The sequence below is a fragment of the Pithys albifrons genome, chromosome 7 (genome assembly GCF_047495875.1).
Source record: "Pithys albifrons albifrons isolate INPA30051 chromosome 7, PitAlb_v1, whole genome shotgun sequence".
NCBI classification, from domain to species: domain Eukaryota; kingdom Metazoa; phylum Chordata; class Aves; order Passeriformes; family Thamnophilidae; genus Pithys; species Pithys albifrons.
The window spans coordinates 37,053,056-37,070,026 of NC_092464.1; the positions used below are offsets into that span (position 1 = coordinate 37,053,056).

The window sequence follows — 16,971 nt, forward strand, 5'->3', positions numbered from 1 at the left end:
TGCAGCTTTAAGTCTATTATTTTTCAAATGAAGAAGTATATATCAGTGAAAAAACAGTCCCAAATCAGAGTTCTGTAATCTGGAGTTCTGGTCATCTCAAGCATTAACGTGAAGAGCTATTATTAAGCAAGATGATTTTTGTCCATTAAAGTTATTATATAAAAATTCAGCATAGTTTAAAAGCGATTTTTTAGAAGACTGTAATTATTGAATTGTATTCAGTACCATGATCCTGCCTATAATAAAGTTTTTCTTTTAAAAACTTTTTTCTGCTTTATATATACATACATACAGAAACTTCCCTGTGAAATATGATGTCCAAACAGAAATGAGATATTCCATCTCAATAGAATTTAATTCCTCACCATCAGTATCAAGTAAAAAGTAGCACTATTAGATTAAAATGAGAAAAATCCCAAGTTATCTGCAAATTCTGTAAGCCAGCAGTGCAAAAGCTCACATGCTTCTGTAGTAGGTACATACAAGATAACTTTACAGACATATTACTGGAATGGTTTGCAACCAGTGAAGATAATTTTGATTATTTCCACTTCAGAACTTCCTATATTGGAGCCACATCACTGAAAACAATCTAACTGTAGGGGAAAAAAGTGATGGGAAACAAACCTGCTAATATATCCACAGGAAAAACAGACAGACAAAGAGACTAGTCCTCTATAGATTAACTGAAGTCTTTTGGAGACAAAGATTACAGTATTCTGAGAAAGAGAAATAAAATCCTCATAAAAATACCTTGACTTCCTTAATTTCCCTTTTTCCTCTCCCTGCCACAATTAGCATCATTTATTTGTATACTAAATTCATCTCCACTGCACCACAACAAAATACATTTTAAAATTTAAAAGGTAAAAATAAATATCATGTTCCCACCACAGCATCATTGGACGCCACAATGCATAGAAAAATAAGTTGTGCCTTTGCAGTAATTTGACGAGAGAAGAACAAAAAGAATGGTAAAAATAGAACAAGTAAAGCTTGAGGAAAGCATTGGTTCAATATTTAGCAATGCATAAATTGAGGTTTCATTTTTGTTTAGGTATATTTTGATTAGAACTAATAAACGACTGATTTTCCTTTGGTTGTTTGCAACAACACATCATCGAAAGAGCTTTATTCTTTACTCCTTTCTCATACAGCATGCCAAAGACTGTCTCATTTTATGAATTAGCATTTAAAACTATTGTAGGTTATCTAACAAGCATTCAGATTCAATAGTACTTTTGACAGCAGTAAGTAAAGAGCCTTTTAACATCTCAAACACATGTGCTTGAAAAAAGTAGTTGCATCAAAGCAGTTCAAAGACTGAAGACAAAAACCAGTTAAAATCCAGTTTACTGTGAGACAATTTTAGTGTGGTGTAAACAACCTCTCACGACTCCCCATGGGAAACGCTGTAAGACTATGTTCAAAATGAAGCAGGCATATTTATAAAGATCATGAAGTGGTCAAATGCATTTGCATTTTTGGCAGATCCACTCCATGGGTGCTACTTGCTACACAAATCTCACATCAGTGTTGCCTATAGTGCTTTATTATTTATTACATGTTATGCTAAGTACCTGTGAAAGGGGACATTCCTTGGCCAATGAACTCTGGTTCATATCCTTCAGTAAGTCCTTCAGAGCATTTCTTACTGTTGTGTGAGACCATTGTTCAGGAGGCAAGTCTTCTAGTTTAGGGCAACTATTTGAAACACAGATTAGAAAAGGGATTATTACAAGATTGCATCCTGCTGCAGAACATTCCTTTAAGACAGACAGATTTCATTTTGCGCATCAAGCAGATGCATCTGGAGATTGCTCTCGGTCTCCTGATTGTTCCGATTAGTTAATTACTTTATACAACACATCTGCTGTATTGATGCATGAATTATACATCAGCTGCATGTGGCGACTATTTTTTCATGTTACTTCTACCTTCCTGCTCTGATGCGCTTGGTAAAACAATTTAAGGTGTAATGCTTTCTCACGACTGATCATGAAAAACATTAATATATTAACCATTTTTTCTTTTTTGTTGCCACGAAATTTAAGAACCTAGACAGCAACAATAAGTGTGAGCAAGTCATTCTTTTACAAAATGCACACAGATGGTACTGTTCATGATATGCAAAAATATTTTTCTCTTAAGTAAACTTTATGTAAAATGCCTTCTTGTAATGCATCATTTAATTGACTAAAATGCAATATAGTTTTAATGAGATATCCAAAGAAAATCTCTGTATCAGAGCTATAAAAGTTTTCTGGAATAGTATAGTGTAAGTTAAAGAAGAATTAGAGTAACTAAATAGGAATTTAGGCAAGCCTTTGTACTTTGAGCACAAAGTACAAACATAACCAGTCTTAACAGTTAAGAGCAGGTAAGTAACAGTTCATGTCCCAAAACTGCTATGCAACTTACCTGTGTAACTGGATTTTCAGTGTGACCACATGATACACATCTTGCAGCATGTCTGCTACTGTAGCATCAGGGGCATCTGTCACATAGGAGAGTGGAACTGGATTCCACTTTCCAACCTGGATAAGCCCTGCAGGATTGTTATTTTGTGAGGGGAGGGGGAGTGGGCAAGAAGGGCAGGAAAAATTGAAAGAAAATAATTTACCTGTTAATTCCTAGGGGCAAAAGAAATATCTTACTTTAACAAGATCTCCACCTTTGTTTCTAGCCTATTAAATCTAGCAAAAAAAAGAACACCACCCCCCAAAAAAAACCCCACCCACACACCACCAAGGATATGCTTTATCTATATTATGAAATTATACAAATGTATTTCAGTAGATTTTCTTAATATGTATAGAAGTATATTTTCCTAAGTTCCCATGAATTCAATAGGACATATAATAGTTAGCATTCATCTTAATAAATTAGAAAGGATTTTGCAATGCAAGAACTGAGCACAAAAAAAAAACTTTGCTGTCTATAAAACCATCAGAAACAAAATAAAAGAAACAGAGCTGGATATTCAGTCATAAATGCAAGTTGACTCTCAACAGTCCATCTGCTCAAATATGCTTTACACTTCCTTGTGGATCCTCAGTGGAGCAGATTATTAAGGTCAATAAGCATACTAATGATTCAGTTGAAGTCTTTTTCCTTCTTTAAAAAAAAAAAGAAAAAAAGAAAATAATTTACCTCCACATTCCCCATAAACAAAACATGCACTAGCTAAATAAAAACACATTAGGGGGAAAAAAAAGAGACAGAATTTGCAAGAAGTTTAAGAAGTAAAACCTACATTCCTGAAAGAAATCCTGCTCCTCCCTCAAGACCCCACAAACAGACATAATTCATACAATTTCAAAATCTTATTTACCTTTAGCTTGGGCAGCAGAGCTGTGAGAATATCCAAGAGATAGCAATGCCATTTCAATCAGTTGGTTGAAAAGCATATCCTTCCTCACCAACACAAATTCTGCATGCTCCTCCTTAGAATCATACTCAATGGCATTTTCATAATGTTCAACTACACAGAAAACTGGAAGCATACTTCCTATTAAAAAATAAATTTAACATATTAAACTTGAGTTATAGTAGAGTAGGTGGGTCTTTACAGCATTATGTAAATAAAACCTGTATGAACAGGCAGAGGAGCCATCAAGAATCATCACAAATATTTGACAAACATATTCCCTGAGTCCTTTCCCCTCACCCTCCCCCAAAAACAGTTCTACAAAAGATACATCTCTCTGAAAAGCAGAAATGCAAATTTATCCCGCTTGATCAGATACAGATTTAAAGAATTACCTTCTATAGAAATAACAAGGTTGACTGAAGAGAAGTTGATTCTCTCTGTCCTGCCTGATTTGTTGTGAGTAGCAGGCAGCATGAGAACCTAAATACATACTGCAGATGTCTTCACTGTAAGCCATTTTAGTACCAGCTACATAATTTTGTTCGTTAACATTAAAACTTTCTTAGTCCTGCCAAAAATATTTAATTGCTTTCAGCATCAACAATAAATCACCTTGTGTGTTATACATTCGCTCTGAAAAGAGTACACAAGGAAACAAGGCAAAAGTTAACACTAATTCGTGCTTCATTCACTGAGTGCACTTCAGCACTACTTTCACTTGCATCTTTAAGCAACAAATCACAATTTTAGTGCTGCTTTAAGAAGTGTACCTGCAGTTTGGGGGTTTTTTTGTTGTCTCCTGTGCTTTACACCCCACAATGCTATTTTGGCATGCCTGAAAATCAATTACTGATTTCCAGTTTCGCAGCATCATTGACAAACCCTTCCACCCATACGCTGCGCAGAATATTAAGTAAATAACCTTTTCTCTTACCCTTAGCTTTTTTCTTTTTTTTAACTTTTCCTTTTTTTTTTCTTTTAAATTTTTCCCTGCCTTTTGACAACAGAGAGAAGTAAAAAATGACCCAAGCCGTTTTAGGGACAAAGTCTCCTGCAACAATCAGATTCCTCGATTTCATGAAAATCCCTCCTGGCCTCCCAGATGGACATGGATAACACAATGACCTCGGACCTGTGGTTTTAGGTCCTAATTCTGTTCCACTGTCTCCAGCAGCACAGGTTAAGGATCTCTTAATGACAGAAAGCAAAAGGGTTAAAAGCAGATGTACAGACCTGTCTTATGGCAGCCTGCCAGAGAGGTATCATCTTTAGCATAAATGATGACAAGGGTTATTTTAACAGGGCACCCAGGAACTCCAATTAGTCCTACAATGTTAATGCCTCTATAACCACTGCCCTCTAGACTTACGGAAACCTCCTAATCTGCTAAGGTGCACCTGACATGCTGTAGTCTAAAAGGAAGATTTACTCCTGACAATAGATACACACTTTAGGACTGCGTCTGTCGATTTGTGCTCTAATGTATAGCAAGAAATCTTGATAAAAAAGATACCTCTTTAAGCACGTATATTTAAACTACATCTGTTCACCAGAGAGCCAATCTCTGGCAAACAAATCCCTTCAGGCTTGCTTGGAAAAGCTCACAAACTTACTGCAGTTTGCCCAATAGGCTCTGCATGAAAGGCGAGTAAAAGCTTGCCAATATTTATGTAGTGCAGGAAGGAGCACTTTTGTATTGTTTTTTTGTGGGGGGTTTTTGGGAGGTTTTTTTACATGACAGAGAGACCTATCAGAAAGGGAAAGAACACCAAAGCAAAAGCAGTATATGCAAACTGGTTTTAATTAAGCTGTGGACACACATGCTCATCTGCAAAAACGTGGTGGTTTGGGGTTTTTTTCCTCCCTTCCAGGCTCTCACAATTGATGTTTCACCTATTACCATCTGACTCAGAGTAAGGGTTCAAAATTCTTAAGTAGTTTCACCAGTAATTCCTGAAGATAAACTGTAAGCAAAACTTCATTTTAACAAACACTGCAGATACACTCAAAACCAGCTACAATATATTTGTTTTTCCCCTTACCAGTTCCTACAAATTAAGCTATGATCAGACACAACACACAGGTACTTCGTTGCTATCAGCACCCTTTTTGCCATGTACATAGTCTGCTGTGTTGCAGCATTCTGGAAAATGAGGTACTTTAAGCAACACAGGGAGAACCTCTTGAAAAAAATTTGAAGCGCAGCATTAGATTATCAGAGGTGGATCCCGGTAGTGCGACACAGGTATCATCTGACTACAAATCAAGTCACTAAATCTTTTAGCAAACTGTCACTAGTGTCCTTCTGTTAATGTGAAAAATGTTATACAGGACAGCACAATCTCATCTGGCTGATCACTCCTGCTAGTACTTGGCAAGACCTCCAAGTGCAGCAACTTCATAACCTTCTACTATTAAAGGGGAGAGCATTGGTCAGTGCTCCCTGCTAAAAATACAGCATGATTTAAACCTGAAGGCAGTGTTAGAGCTTTTGCTGATGGTTTACGAGTCTGTGTAAACAGCACGTCTGCCATAAGGAGCACTGAAGTCTGTAGAATCCTTGTCTAAAACTGTCCTGGCATTAAAGTTTGCTGTGCAAATATCACATAATACCAGAGACAGCTGAAATCTCCTATTTAGGATTTTATGGAACTTATATGTTTGCAGGCGTCAGAAAGTCCTTTTTATACAGCCCCACTGCTTCACTGTACAATGTTAATGCACTCTGCTTGAAAAGCCGTAATAAATTATATTTTTAATGCTCTTACCCTGGCTTTCTTAAGATGCATACATTCTTGGCAAACAATCAATAAATAGGGTAATCATGAGCAGAGGCCAAAGAATTTGCTGAAGTGCTGTTTTTCCATTTTTAATAGATAAAGATCTAACAATACGGACTGCTGTGTCTGTTCATTTCAGGATCAATATATTCTTTGTTTTCGCCAAACCGAGGAAAAAATAAATGATTGTACGATAAATGTTATGCATCAGACACAATGAAATTCCTCTGCCTTCTAACTTCGAGTGTTTAAATAGTCCTGGTTCCATTTTGCACTTTGCTTAGCAAATACAAGAAAAATCTGTATTATAAGCATAACCAATTATGCTGGGAAAAGTAGAGGCTGTTTTAAGATATTTGCCAAATTATATGCAGCATATTTTGATTTAAATTAGCAAGCCTGTAGGACATGGTCAAAAAGACTTACACATTTTGGTAAGTAAAATTTCTATATTACTGTCCATTAAAAATATTTTCAATGCAAACAAAAGTCATCCATATACAAACATCAATGATTCTAAATGTGCCTTTTCCTTGTGTAAATGTCTAATTACAGCAAACCAGCCACTGAAAAATATGACACCCAAGTTGTTCATTGTTCAATAATGAATCGTACTTAAGAAAATAAACTGCAAAGATTGACATCATAAATGACTTCTCCAATGTGATACCTAAGGATTTACACTCTCTCCTTTAAACCAACTTGCAACTGTTATGCAAATACTGCTGCCCTTCCAATATTTGGACCATCATTAAGAGGAAAGGCGAGAATTTGTTTGGGGGGTTCAGTATTTACTCTTATATATTTTTGCGTTTCTTCGCCCAACACACAAAGAATTAATGCACTGTATTACCTATTTTTCAATGTAAGAATTTGCTTTAACCAGAGCAGCTAGCCTTTACCTCAACAGAAATCAGACTCCACCCTGAAAAGCAAGATGCTCCACCCAAGCATGAAGCTTACATTTCCCAAATGTGATTTATATCAGAATCGGGAATATATAGTATTTTAGAATGGAGATTTAATACTGAAATACAAATGAAGTAGAGTCTGCAAAAGTATTCTTCCCCCCCAAATATTATAAATCATATTTCTCTAATGCAGAATTAGCAAAAGTGTTACCTTTTCTAATATTAGTTTTCATCAGGTGTCCAGAGTGTTTTAAAGGCACTCCTTGCATTTTAGTTCCTGTACTTCCAAGTCTTCCTCTTCCTAATGGGCTCCCATTCTGTTCCAAGCGCGCAATTTTGGCTGGTGGACCCTTCGGATCGCTTACATTGTTAGACATTTCTGAATGTTCTTTCCCCTGAGTTGCCTCGTTCAAATGATCCATACTCAGTCCCGCCTCTAAAGATCACCTGCCATGATTCAAAAAAAAATATATATGTTGTACACGTGTGCGCATATGTCTACGTAGACAGCCTGCACATGTACAGAGAGATATATATGCACCATAAGCTCATAAGGAAGAGATAACTATTTTAACTAGAAGGAAATACCTTTTTTAAAAGAAACAAATTTATTTTTCAAAAACGACCCCATATCCCAGTTTACATAATCTGGTGGAATTATTTTTAAAAGCCAATTAGAGTACCCCATTAAAAAAAAAAATCTTTTGAGATATTCTACTAAATCTGAGAGACCCTAAGACTCATATAAATGATGATGATAGTCAAGGTATATGCTCCAACACAGCTACTGTTACAAATCTCAAAAATGTTTGCTTTTAATCGCGGGTCTTTTTACTATGAGGAAAGAGAAAAAGATTCTTACGAAACATTTCCTGATCTACTTGGTTAAAACATGGATGAATAATAGAGATTGTTAAAACTTTAGATGAATGAGCAACAGATTTACCAGAGATGTACAATATTGTCCATTTACAATTCCTCACACCCCATAAAAATAAAAGTTTGAAAAGAATTTAACACTGAACTTCAAAAAGCAGTGGCGGGAGATGGTTGCTTTTGGGTTTCCTAACCAGTACTATAGAAAGAGTTTATCAACTTCTGCAAATTTCAAAATATGCAATTTTTCAAATGCAAAGCTTTACCTGTTAAATGAGTAGTTTATCAAATTAAGAAAAATTACTGAGAAGTAGTATGTAACCAAATATAAAGCTGGGGAAAAAACTCCACAATTTCTGCAGATGCTTTGAAACACTTAAATATAAAAAAAAGCCCCCAAACCTGCTTGCACACCTATAAGAAACCAAAAAGCCCGGAATTTCAGTAGAAAATTAAGAAAAGGTATGTTTTAGCATGCTTGTACTTCCCCTTTTATAAACTTTTGAAACCTCTGTCCATGAATAACAATTACAGTTAAGTCACTAAAAATCTTCAAAGTCTAGAACACAACAAAGTTTTGAGGATTTTTGTCACTCATCAGAATCTGTTTTGCCAACTATAGTAAAAAAAAAATTCTTGCTGAGAGCAGAGATTTCTTTCTGGTTATGATTTCATTAATCAATACTGTTGTGATTGTTACGTATTTAACCCACCTTTGACTGAGAAAGGTGTAACTACACAGACACATTATATATATGCTACACATATAATCACTAAGCACAGGTGAGTAGACATTAATTTATGAACTAGTATTTACATTAACAATTACAAATACTAATACTGGGGAAGTCATATTTAGAAAGACTGGTGTGAATCTGATAATTGCTACTTTCTTTCAGTTGCCTAGTAATTCAATAAATTTTCTCCACATTTCATAGCAAAGCTATTAGAGCCTAAATATCTCAGAATTTTTTTGTTTATATGCACTTCTGCATTGCTGGTATACATGCCACTGACATTTCTGTAAACTGTTTTTTTTTTCTTTTTTGAAGATCATGCTGCTTTTCCCAACACAGTGAAGAGAGAGGTAATGTATTATTTCAAACCTTTACAAGCAACCTCAAGAATGGCACCAAATAGACGAAGTTCAAACAATCATTATTTTTCTTTATGCTGTAAAGTGACAGGCTAAGGTTTACCGTTCATCTTTATCCCATCTGTTTTAGGTCGTCTGTCTTATTAACAGTAAACATGCCTATTTTAGCCACTTTCCAAAAAGATTTTTTTAAGCTGTGTTCTGTGCAGCCTAATCAAAGAATTAGACTCAAACTGTTAACATCTTCCGATGTTTCTGACGATGCTAACATAGTACAGGGTTGCTTTTCTGAGACTGGTCTTTCTCAAGAATAAGAGGATTAACAAAAAAAGGGGGGAAAAAAGGGGAAGGGAGAGTAAAAGAATACACACCAAAAAAAAAAGCCTCGAACAAGAAATTCCTCATCACTTTTGGCAACTTCAGAAGTACTCTAAGGCACAGAGATTCTTTGCTACAAAAAGTATCTAGTCATCATGAGTCAGAATCGGACTACATCGTGTACAGTGAATAAAAGTGATAGATTGCCACTCAGTTAATACACTGACTACAACCAAAACATCAAATGGGTCATTTTCGCTTGGCCTGAGAATATCCACCCATCGGCATCCTTTCCCCGCTTAGTCATCTTGTAAAAAGCTTTATGTTACAAAGCAAAATTACATGCACATAAAACACCTAATTTACTCATTTAAACTCCATGCCCAAGGCTAAAGTTCACTGAAACCTCAGTCTGAAATAGTGATGAGCAACAACCAGCATGGCCTGCCCAGGGAGAGGGTGGCAGAAAAGACCTATCCTCTCTGCCGGTTCCAGGCCAAGAGTTTCCCCGGGTTTCGCATTTAGGCATCTTTCACAACTACAAGTTTTCATCACAGATCATTGAGAGAAGAGCACAATTCCAAGGCACAGTTTCCCAGAGCCAGCGTACACGTACGGGCACACGGCGTAATTTCTGAATGAGACTCGGTGCGGTATCTCCTTTTGTCGCGATGTAATGCCGCCGGTATTATATTATTTCTTTCTCTCCTCCTGAATCAGCCCCCTCCCCATGCCCTTCCCCTCCTCTTCCCTCCCTCCCCCATAAAAACCCATAATCACATTTGAGAGAGGCTCCGCACTTATCCGTTCCATATGGCTCTCACAATCCAGGCCAAGCTTTCCCTGTGACCTTTTAAAGAGACAAAGAAGCAAAGTACTTATCTAGAAACAGAAACACTGCAGTTTTCTGAGTGAAATTAGCAAAACCGACCCGAAACTCACCACTTCAAAACTTGACAGCATATAAATAACAAAAACAAAGGAGGTTTCCTTTGCAGACCGAGCTCTTGAAGAGGAAGAAGTTCAAGACTGATGTTTTTTAGGTCCCCCCCTTTCTGGAGGGGGGCAGAGGGGGGGCAGCAGACCTGAGGACTACTTCCCCTAATATTCTCTTTTTTTTTTTCTTATTTTTTTCTTGTTTCTATTTTCCTCTAGACGAGGAGGGGCAAAAATAGATAGGGAGAAGCAGAGTAGCCATGAGCAAAAATGGCAATTGACAAAAAAAACAGAGATTAAATATCTTTTGAGAGAGCCAGTTTTCGAGATTTAGCAATGGAAGACAGAGCTGGAGATCAAATTGCTCAGACAAGTGTAACGCTCAAAACGAAGAATTAACAATAACAACAATAATAATTAAAAAATAAGTAGCAGGTTTAAATGGAGGTGGAGGATGACTTAAGTCTAGCTATCCTTTCAAAAATAAAACCAATGCATACAGGAGCAAGTGAGAAAGGGGGTTATTAAAAAAAGCAAAAGCAAAGCAAAAAAAAAAGCAGCTTTTCTATCCAGTGTGAAGAGCAGAAAGTCTACTTCTAGGTTGTCACTTACACTATTATTCTCCAATAGGCACCCAGAGGAGCAGCACACACAGAAGGCGCCCGCTCCCCTCCCCCTCCGCAAAAATACACACCGTAACAGCCCCCAAACTTTCTGCGGAAACCTCAGCCCCAGAGATCGCTACTGGAGATAAAAAGAAGGGAAAAAAGTGTTGAGAAAATTGCAGGAAAAGGCACTAAAATGCCACGTTTAAACTCGCCTTTGCGGTCCAGAGGGGGGGAAAATAATAAAAAAAAAAGGCAGAGAGGACCTGTCTCCTCTCATTTACCGGGGGCTGTTGTGCGAGTGAGGGGGAGAGAGGGAGCGAGAGAGGAGGGGAGAGAGAAAAAGAACAGAGGGGAGGAAGGAAACACACACAACAAGGCACACCACCACCACTACAAAAAAGTGACGAGGTTTCACTCCCTCCGAGTCCAAAACCGGGAGAAATTATAATTAAAAAAAAAAAACAACAACAAACAAATCGAATCCTCTCTATTAGGAAAAAAAAAAAAGAAAAAACCCACAAAACAACCCAGCAACAAAAAACTGGTTTTGCTTTTGCCAATTAAAAAAAAATCTGGGAACTCCGAGAAGAGTTACTCGCAAGAAGGGGTAAAAATATAAAATAGAAAGGTTGCAAAAAGCCGACAACAAAAACCAAGCCAGCAAAAAAACCAACAACAACAAACCAGTTAACAATTGAAAAAGAATAATAATGGTAGGCTTTGTTGTTTTTTTGGTTTTGCTTTTTTTTTTTTTTAATTCTCGTTTCCCCTGGCTGGCTGGATATGGCTGTTATTTAGGCCGGTTTGGTGGTTGTTGCTAGATGTTACATGGATATGTGTGTGTGTCCCCGGACGGAGCTGCCTCTCTCTGCTCTGCTTCCCCCCCTCCTCTCTCTCTCCCTGTTTCTGTCCCCATTAAATTATTAGTTGACTCATCACTACTCCTCCTCCTCCTGCTGCTGCCGCCGCCGTCCCCTGCTCAGCCTCCTCTCCTCCTCTCCGCTACCGCTCGCTGCCGCTGCCGCCGCTGCTTCTTCTTCCTCCTCCTCATTTTAATACAAAATAACACCGAGGCCACCGGCTTTTTTTTTTCCCTACAGCCACAGACAGGAGGAGGACGCAGCCTCCCTGCTGCTGCCCGGAGCCCTTCCCCGGCGGCCCCGGATCATCCGACGCGTCCTGGGAGAGAGAGAGAAAGTGGCAGAGCAGGAGGAGGAGGAGGATGAGGAGGTGGTGGTGAAGAGAGAGGCGTGGGGGAGGGGAGGCCGGGGCCGTGGGAGGGGGGTCGGAGCGGTGCGGGCGGAGGGGCCGCGGTGGGCGCGGGGCGGGGGCCGGGCCGGGCCGGGGGCGCGGGCGGCGCGGGCGGGGGGGCCGCGGGAAGAGGCCGCGCGGCTTCCGGGTGCGCACGAATTTGCGGCGCCGCGCGCGGGTGAGGCGGCTCTGCCCGCGCGCACAGTGCCCGCCCCGCGCGCGCAGCGCCCGCGCCCCGCGCGCGCCCGCGGCAGATGGGATGCGGCGGAGGATGGGGGGGGGGGGGGGGGGCAGGAGGAGGAGGAGGAGAAGCGGGAGCGGGAGGAGGGGCGGCGGGGAAGGCTGAACAATATCCTGCCGGGTGCGCTGCGCCAGCGCAGCCCCCGCCCCTCGGCGCGGAGCCTGCGCGGGCAGGGCAGGTGCACGGCGGACGCCCCGCAGGGGGGGGCGCACCGAGGGGGGAGCCCCCGGGGACCTGCCGGGACACGTGGGGGAAAGAAGTTTTTCCTGCCCCCCACGTTCGGTAGCGATGAGAGTGAAAGGAAAGCACCAGGCACGCTGGTGAAAGGCGGCCGAGCTTGGGAGGAACCGGCCCCGTGCCGTGGGGGCATCGCGCCGCCGGCGGTGGCGGCGCAGCACGCAGCGCACCGTGCGGGAGCGCCGATGATCCGCTCCGCGCCCGGCACGGCCTGGGCCTCTCCGCCACAGCGTGCGGGGCGCCACAAACCCGCCCCTGTGCCCTCTGCGCAGCGCCGGGCCGAGAGCCACCCCTGAAAGGCGAACGCTAAAAGATGGTAAAGTATTGACAAAATAAATAACTGCGAGATAGACATGGCTTTACCCATCATGCACTTGGAAAAAAGTAACCCGACAAGCCAAACTTGAAAGCAACAAGTTTGTACAAGCTACGAGATAAGAGAAAAATTAAACTTCTTTATTGATAAAATGCAGGGTTTGAATAGACTATACCTGAAAGGAAAGTTGCATCATCAACCAAAGAAAACATGAACTGTTGCATAGACAGATACATAACCAAAATGTTTAGGGTAGTAACTTTCAACCAACCAACAACAACAACAACAAAACCAATACAAACATGAGGCAGCAGCAACAGTAGGCGAGTGGGAAGGCTAATACCAGTTCTGTAATACACAAAATGGTATGGCCTCTGTACACAGAAAACGCACATCATTAAATCTATAAAGAGAAAAATTTTCACTACACATACATTACTTAAGAAGAATGCATCAAGGCTAGGTAAAGAAACATACCTATGTTTACCAAAAGAAGCACAAATGACATACAGGGCATGCAGGAAAAAGAAAATGGTAATAGGGTGAAATGCATGAAGTATGTATCATATTATGCAGCGCATAAAATAGATTCTGATCTCGGAAGCAAGGAAATGCAAGGCTGGAAAATTAATACACTGTTACATAATACTATTATTCAAAGCAGAGTGAGTGGAGGTGGCATACATAGGAAACCTTAAAAGTTGTACCTATGTTGCATCTCTTGAAAAAAGGTTACTAAGATAGTTACCGAGATGGTTGAGAGTGCTGAAAAGGAAATAAACAACCAACCAAACCCAAAAACTAAACCCCAAGAAACGTGTTTCACAAAGAAAACAAGGGAAAATATAGATGCCATCTTCCTTAACATATGTTCAAGGGATAACTCTCTAGCGGTTTTTTTTGTTTAGAAACCAGTGTTTTTCCAACAAAATAGGCAATCATTCAGTCCTTTTTAAAAAAGAAAAAAAAAGAATCAAAGAGGTAGTTATTATTTGAATACTTGTAGAAAAAAGAGTCTTCAACTAGCCAAATTTAAACTTTGCGGGCACAATGAAAAATAACATGGTATTATTTTTTCAAGCCTTTTCAGAAAAGCCTGATTGAGTATACTGAAACTTCAGCAGTAAGCAAGACTGACCACTAAAAATCACAAACGATGTGAGAGTTTCAGCAGGCAGTATGCTGCCTGAAGCATGATGGAGGAGGAAGACACTGAAGATAATTTGAGAGATGCAGAGCTGATTCAAATAGAGCAAATATGATCTGGAACAAGATTTGGGCCTAAACACCACCTTATAAAAATGATTACCAGATATGACAATAACAAAAACAGATAAACAACAACAACAAAATATTAAAATCTTCTAAAATAATTTTTGCTTTTGTGTTCACAAATCATTCTCTCCATGGTCAAAAAAAATTAAAATGTTTGGATAAAAACGGTGATTAAAAAGCAGAGACAGTGAATTAAAGGAGCAGGGAGATAACAATCTGGTAATACAGGAGCACAGAAGGCCTAATAATGATATTATTACGCACACTAACCAAACACTGACAAACAAATATTCTGTTAATTATATAATTGTGCATATGCTTCCTATGCTTGGGAAAAATGATTATGGAAAAGAACTCTCTTCTTGCAAGTGCATATATGTACTAAACCTTATAAACTTTCTACCACATGGATTAATGTAATTCCTGTATACCACTTACGCTTGGTAAAGTATTTACTACAGACTTGGGAAACCGAGTATGGAACCCTTGCTTTGATTAGAAAGCACCAATTACTGAAGGCTGCTATGTCTTGACAGATAGACAACAATCAGATATCTCTTATCAATACCAAACTACTTGGAATAAGTTCAAGATACAGATATCTGATTTTCATTTGACCTATTCCAATTTGTACTTCAATGTGTCAACTTTGATATTAAAATGTTCTACTAGAATAAAGATATTTATAATAAAAATATATATAAAGAACAGAAGATGAATAGATATTGTCATGGATACATATGCAGGCAATCATTTAAACATGCGGCAATAGTAACCACATTTTTCATAGCTTCTAGTCAATGTACAGCAGGCAAACATATGCTTAATAAAGGTTATTAATCCTTAATAAAGTTGTTGCATTGTGTTTATGATATATAAATGCATTTGCACTAGGTTGTGCTGAAATAAGACAAATATTTTAAAAGTCGGGACTATGTTTTTTTCAACCCCATGGTGAATTAGCTCTTGAGCAGCAGTCTCAGTAGCTGCAAAGCAAAACAAATTCTCCAGTGTGGCTTGCTGCCTCAGTGCCTCCTAAGGCCTCTATTCCAATCTTTTCTTGTTCAAAATAAATTAGGAAATATGGGCCCAACTCTTGAGGCTTGGCTCTTGTGCAATGCAAACAGAAATGACCTGGCAGCAGAGCAAACCCAGCATGGCTGTGTATTCTCTTTTATCAGATTTCTTTGGGGAGATCAAGCTGATTGGGTTTTATACATACATACTCCTGACAACACTGCGGCCATTTGGGTAACTTGTGCTGGAGGTGATGCAGAGCAGTGCAACAGCAGGGAGACTGTTGGGAAACTCCCTTTGGTGGGGATTTGAATGCATTTCCCACATTGCAAGGGGTGATGGGTGCTCATCTATGGTTAACAGTAACTGCCAGACAGAAAGGCAATGAAAATACCAATCCGTGGCTTTCTGAAGCCACAGGTCTATGGCCGAAAGGTGGATGACTCCATGGTGGGCTTCTGCTTTATTGCCACATGGGTTAGACAGAAGTGTGGGTGAAGGGGAAGGATGTGCCTTACTGTCTTTTCCCATGTCTACCTGTGCTAACCTCAGCACAGTCACCACTGCCATGCTAACGCAGCCCTGCAGCCCTACAAGTTCTGTACCTCTGACTGAAGTTGTTTTTCAGTCTCCTCAGCCTGACTTCCCCTTCACTTTGCCCTGAGCAACAATAGTTGCCTGACACTGCTCGAAAGCTTAAACCAACCTGACTGCGGCAATCGCAATTTACATACGACCCAAGAATGTGATGCACACCAATGCAAATCACAGCATTCTGCGACATCCCCCACGCTGAACTCAAAAGTTACATACCAACCTAGATTTTTTTGACTGCAACCTGCCCCAGCCTGGATAGGATGCCTGTCAAAAAGCAAAAGTGCTATGAAATGAAATTCATAGCACTGAAAGGCATCGCACACAAGCTGTCGTCCCCTCTCACATTTTGCATGAGCAATTTCTGCTCGTTTGTGTTCTCTCACACACCATGTCCTGAAACAGTTACATAAAATGAATATTTAACTTACGATAGTCAGCTGTATTGAACTGCACTTAATTGCTTATTAAGTGAAGTAAATTATCCTTACCATATTCGTCAGAGGTGAAAAACCTACATATATGGCTACATGTAGTGTATTCATTAGTTTACAGACCCCAAACCCCCTGGGTAGTATCAGATATCTACACAGTGTCCCATGGTGCAGCATTTTGTAGTTGGATGTCTCAGCTATCTTGCAGATATGTAAAATCATATACAAACAGACATCTCCCTATTGATTGCCTCTGTGACGAGGCTCGTTTACTCTTGCAAACATTATCTGCAATGTACTTCAATCATAGAATCTTTTTTTAAAAATAGAGCTTAATAAGAATAAGCAAAATGTGGTTTTGGATAAAATAAGTTACTTTTAGTCAAACTACTGCATCATTTTGCTCAAGTCATTCTATAGCTGTATATCTCTTTTGACTTAGATGCTTGTACAACTGAAGTACATAGTTTTCCAGATGTGACCCCAGGAGTCATTTCAGTTCACCCCTTAGTAAGTCACAGAGAGGCAAAATGCTGAAGAAAATTATGGAGTAAAACCCAGCAAACTGCTTGGCATGATGAAGTGAAGCTTGAATGAGACCACTAATGAGAATAGCGAGTCTTTTACCCCTGGTTGCCATAAGAAATCTTAGCTGCTTAAACCTGTAATAAGAGGTGCCCACTTTCCCATAAAAGATCACCACAATGA

The 16,971-nt window shown here is 39.6% G+C and overlaps 1 protein-coding gene across 6 annotated transcripts in view; it reads right to left on the bottom strand.

Moving 5' to 3' along the window:
• SATB1 (SATB homeobox 1) overlaps nt 1-16,971 on the bottom strand; it is a 92,254-nt gene that overhangs the window by 63,053 nt on the left and 12,230 nt on the right. For 4 of the 6 annotated variants that reach the window (XM_071561067.1, XM_071561066.1, XM_071561064.1 and 1 more), the window contains exons 1-6: nt 10,297-12,235; nt 10,135-10,204; nt 7,276-7,511; nt 3,335-3,511; nt 2,422-2,548; nt 1,581-1,704 (exon numbers count right to left, since the gene is read on the bottom strand). In XM_071561067.1, the coding sequence (XP_071417168.1) occupies nt 1,581-1,704; nt 2,422-2,548; nt 3,335-3,511; nt 7,276-7,486 (639 nt within the window). In that variant the 5' untranslated portion in view covers nt 7,487-7,511; nt 10,135-10,204; nt 10,297-12,235. Of the gene's footprint in view, nt 1-1,580; nt 1,705-2,421; nt 2,549-3,334; nt 3,512-7,275; nt 7,512-10,134; nt 10,205-10,296; nt 12,236-16,971 lie in introns of those variants that run through there. The other 2 variants (XM_071561062.1, XM_071561063.1) reach the window with 2 other exon arrangements.